Below are 3,526 nucleotides of genomic sequence, written 5' to 3'. Positions count from 1 at the left end.
GACCAACATCTTCTATTATCAAGGGAGATTGCATGGGGAGAAAAGAAAGAACATTTAATCCGCAAATTTTCTATAAACCAGGTTGTAAAAGCTTTATTTAATGACATATAAAATCACAAAGTGATTGTGCATTGCATACGGTATATTTCCAATAAATAAATATTTACAAATGTGCCAAGTTTACAAAAAAAAACAGTGGATTGAACCATTTACAGTCAGAAATCTCAATTTTATATAACACATCCCTCCTTTTAGCTCTTTATTGAAAATCAATATGTAGTTTGATTACTCTGGTATATCAGGAAAAAATGAGGACACTATGTGATAGTCTCACTCTGCATGTACCTATGTTATTTCCACTCAGAAGCAGGGAAGGCTTGAAAACAGACTTAACAGCAAACTTTAACTACAACCAGCTGGTAGCCTGCATGCTTCTGTCAATTAATTTGCAAGCTGTCATCTGATTGTCTGATTTTACAATCCCAGAATTGTAAAGTACTGGTAGAAAATGCCATATGCAGATATTTCACAGGCATATATACGTATCTGCTTGCAGTCAGTTGGGCTCCTGTTTGAAGTAACAGTCCAAGCAAGCCTCCACTGACAGAACATAAGCAGAACTTGTGGTGTCTGAATACATTTTTTTCTCCCATATAATGTGATGGAACTGAATCACACTACAGTCTCCTTTGTATTCAGGCCTTTTGCTAGATTATAGTCTCCTAATCCACTGTCCGATTAGGCAAATGTGAAACAAATTTTCCAGGTTTCCCCCAGTATAATGTTAGAATGCAAAGACGCAGGGCTTGATCTTCCTCCCTTTAAAGTCAATGGAAGTTTTGTCACTGACCTAAATGTGAATTAAACCAGGTCCACAGAGGTGACCTGACCAGAACTAAGGGATTTAGTAGAGCAAAGCAAAACTGCACTGTTGTCAAGCGGGAGGCTGCTAAAAGGGTTTGTTAATGATGATTTAATCTGACAGGGGGAGGAGGGTAACAAAATCACTGGAGAAACTGTGGTACTGAACAGAAGGCACAACATAAAAATGAAAAGGCTTTTCTCTTGGAATTAGAGTGACATACATACCATTCACACCAACACCCCCACAACAAAACTCCATCACAAACAAACAGCAACAAAATCATTTTTGTCCCCAAAGAAGAAAAAGTGACAAACATTCACCAGGGATTTCACTACGGCTCTTAACTTTCTGCAGAAGGTGCTCAGATATGATAATGAGGGGTAACACTATAACATCCAAAAGAAGGAAGAAAAGTGGATGAACAGGTAGGTGACTACAGACGGACAGACAGAGATGAGAGTTTCAGTTTCCTACAGACTATAAAGACAGGGAGATGAAACTAGGAGAAGCACTGACCAAAAGAACTTTGCTAGTTCTTTAGTAATTCTCAGTTTTAAAAAACCACATAAAACAAAAAACCAACCTAAATAAATGCAGCAGCATTCCAGCTCTTCTTCTTAGCTGATGCAGAAAAGAACTCCTAATACTGCCTCTGGATAAGAGCCACTTGGGTTGAGCTGCCCCAGGGTCTATTACTCTTAGATCAGAGTTGCATATACGCGCTTGCCTTACAGTCAAGATAGATTAAAATAGTCAGTTCCAAACCAGGACATTCTTCTCAGAAATAGAGTTCTTTCTTTCAATTCCACTGAAGTCACCATGTCACGAATGGTGGGGAACCAAAAGGCATCTATCTGCCAATTTCCTTACAGAGGGCACAGAGACAATAACTCTCTACTGAATGCAGTGGCATTTAGATCTCCCGTGCCTTGCAAAGGATAGTTTCTAGAACTGGCAAAAAACATGGCGAACCTCTTTTTTTCACTCCCCCCTTACTCCCCCCAAGAAAAATCATTCATAACTTTTCCTGAATTCTGTTTTTCATTGGAATTATGAAAAAACATTCAGCCCGTTCTCTACTTCTTCCTGTCATTTCAGTCTGAATCTCTACAATTTCTGGCCAGCAGAGGAACATCCTGGGGTAACATGATAGAGTCCCACTTCCTTTTCGATACTGCTGCTACATTTATAGTCCATGGCTCTTTGGGCAATGAAATGCTTCTTCATTAGGTGGTAAACGAGGGCTATCAGGATGACGATCATGGACAGAGTGCCCACGATGATGCCAACCAGAGCCCCAGGGTGGAGGCTCTTAGCTGGTGGGAGCTGGGTGGGGACTGGTGTTTGCAGGTAAATTTCACCGCTCCCTGAAATCTCTGTTTCGAAATCACTCCTATTTACACATGTGTATGGGTCAGTGAGGACCTGCCCCTCAGGGCAATCACACCTGAAGCTTCCTAGCGTATTCGTGCAGATCCCATCACAATGCTGCATTTCACACTCATTGATGTCTATACACATTTTGGGACCCGTCTCAGATTCATCCAAGATGAACCCGTCAGGGCACACGCAATTATTCTGGACATGAGGGTCGCATTCGGCAGGGCATTGACTCTGGTTGCAAAACAAGACGCATTTTAAAGGGTCCTCGGGGTGAGGGGCATAGCCTTCAAAGCAGATGCATCTGTAACCCCCAGGGATGTCCTCACAGTGGTGCTGGCACAAGACTTCGTAGCACTCTAACACATCCCTGCATTTCCCCTCCACCAGCTCATAGCCCTGGCGGCACTGGCACTCGAAGCCCCCTTCAGTGTTGATGCATATCTGGTCGCAGACCTGCGGGTTCACTTGACAGTCGTCGATGTCTTGGCAGTGGATGCCGTCCTCAGTCAGCTCGTAGCCCTCGAGGCACATGCAGAGGATGTCGGTGCCGTGGGGGACGCAGAGCTGCTCGCAAGGGGCACTGGCGCAGGGGGCTGAGCAGCTGCGGTCGTCCGCCTCCAGCGTCCTCCCCTCGGGGCAGGCGCAGGAGGGATGCCCGTCCTTCTCCTGGCACGTGCCCTCGCACCCCCCGTTATCCACCTGGCAGGCCCAGGCCCCGGGCAAGTGGGCGCTCCACCTGAAACGCCCCCCGTCCTCCTTGCACACGAGCTCCAAGTCGAGCGCCGGGAGCCAAGCCTCGGTGTCCGGCGGCAGGGCCACCAGGTCGCTGTCCCGCGCCCCAAAGGGAGTGCGGTAGGTCACGTCCCCGCCGGGCAGCCCCCGGCACGTGCCGAGGTAGTTGTACTCGCACAAGAAGCCGTCCAGGGAGTCCTGGCAGCGCCGCTCCTCCCAGAGCAGGTCCCGGGACACCGCGGCGCAGGCCCGGCCGCACACGGAGCCGTTCCGCCGCCAGTTGACGTAGTCGGTGTCGGCGTCGCCCGTGACCCAACGGAAGCCGCGCAGCCGCGGGCCAGGCTCGGTGCAGTCCCGGGACAGGTGCAGGCCAAGCCAGAGCCTGGCGGCGGCACTGCTATTCTGCAGCAGCAGCTCCAGCACGTCGGCGGCCACGGTGGAGCGCACCGTCATGAGGTGCCCGCCCAGCTCCTCGCAGCCCCGGCGGGCGCTCGCGAAGTCGCCCCGCGCCCAGTGCAGGCTGAAGCAGTCGTGCTCCACGCACTG

General features: G+C 49.0%; 1 protein-coding gene across 1 annotated transcript in view; it reads right to left on the bottom strand.

Moving 5' to 3' along the window:
- Positions 1-66: 66 nt before the first annotated feature.
- The window catches only part of THBD (thrombomodulin), a 15,422-nt gene continuing 11,962 nt past the window's right edge, over positions 67-3,526 (bottom strand). Inside the window, exon 2 of the mRNA XM_019515870.1 lies at positions 67-3,523. Within this exon, the coding sequence (XP_019371415.1) occupies positions 1,973-3,523 (1,551 nt within the window). The 3' untranslated portion in view covers positions 67-1,972. The remainder of the gene's footprint in view (positions 3,524-3,526) is intronic.

The sequence above is a fragment of the Gavialis gangeticus genome, unplaced genomic scaffold, assembly GCF_001723915.1.
Source record: "Gavialis gangeticus isolate Ggan-Ray unplaced genomic scaffold, GavGan_comp1, whole genome shotgun sequence".
NCBI classification, from domain to species: Eukaryota; Metazoa; Chordata; order Crocodylia; family Gavialidae; genus Gavialis; species Gavialis gangeticus.
Note: the sequence above shows the minus strand (reverse complement) of the source record. Positions and strands in the feature narration are given on the sequence as shown.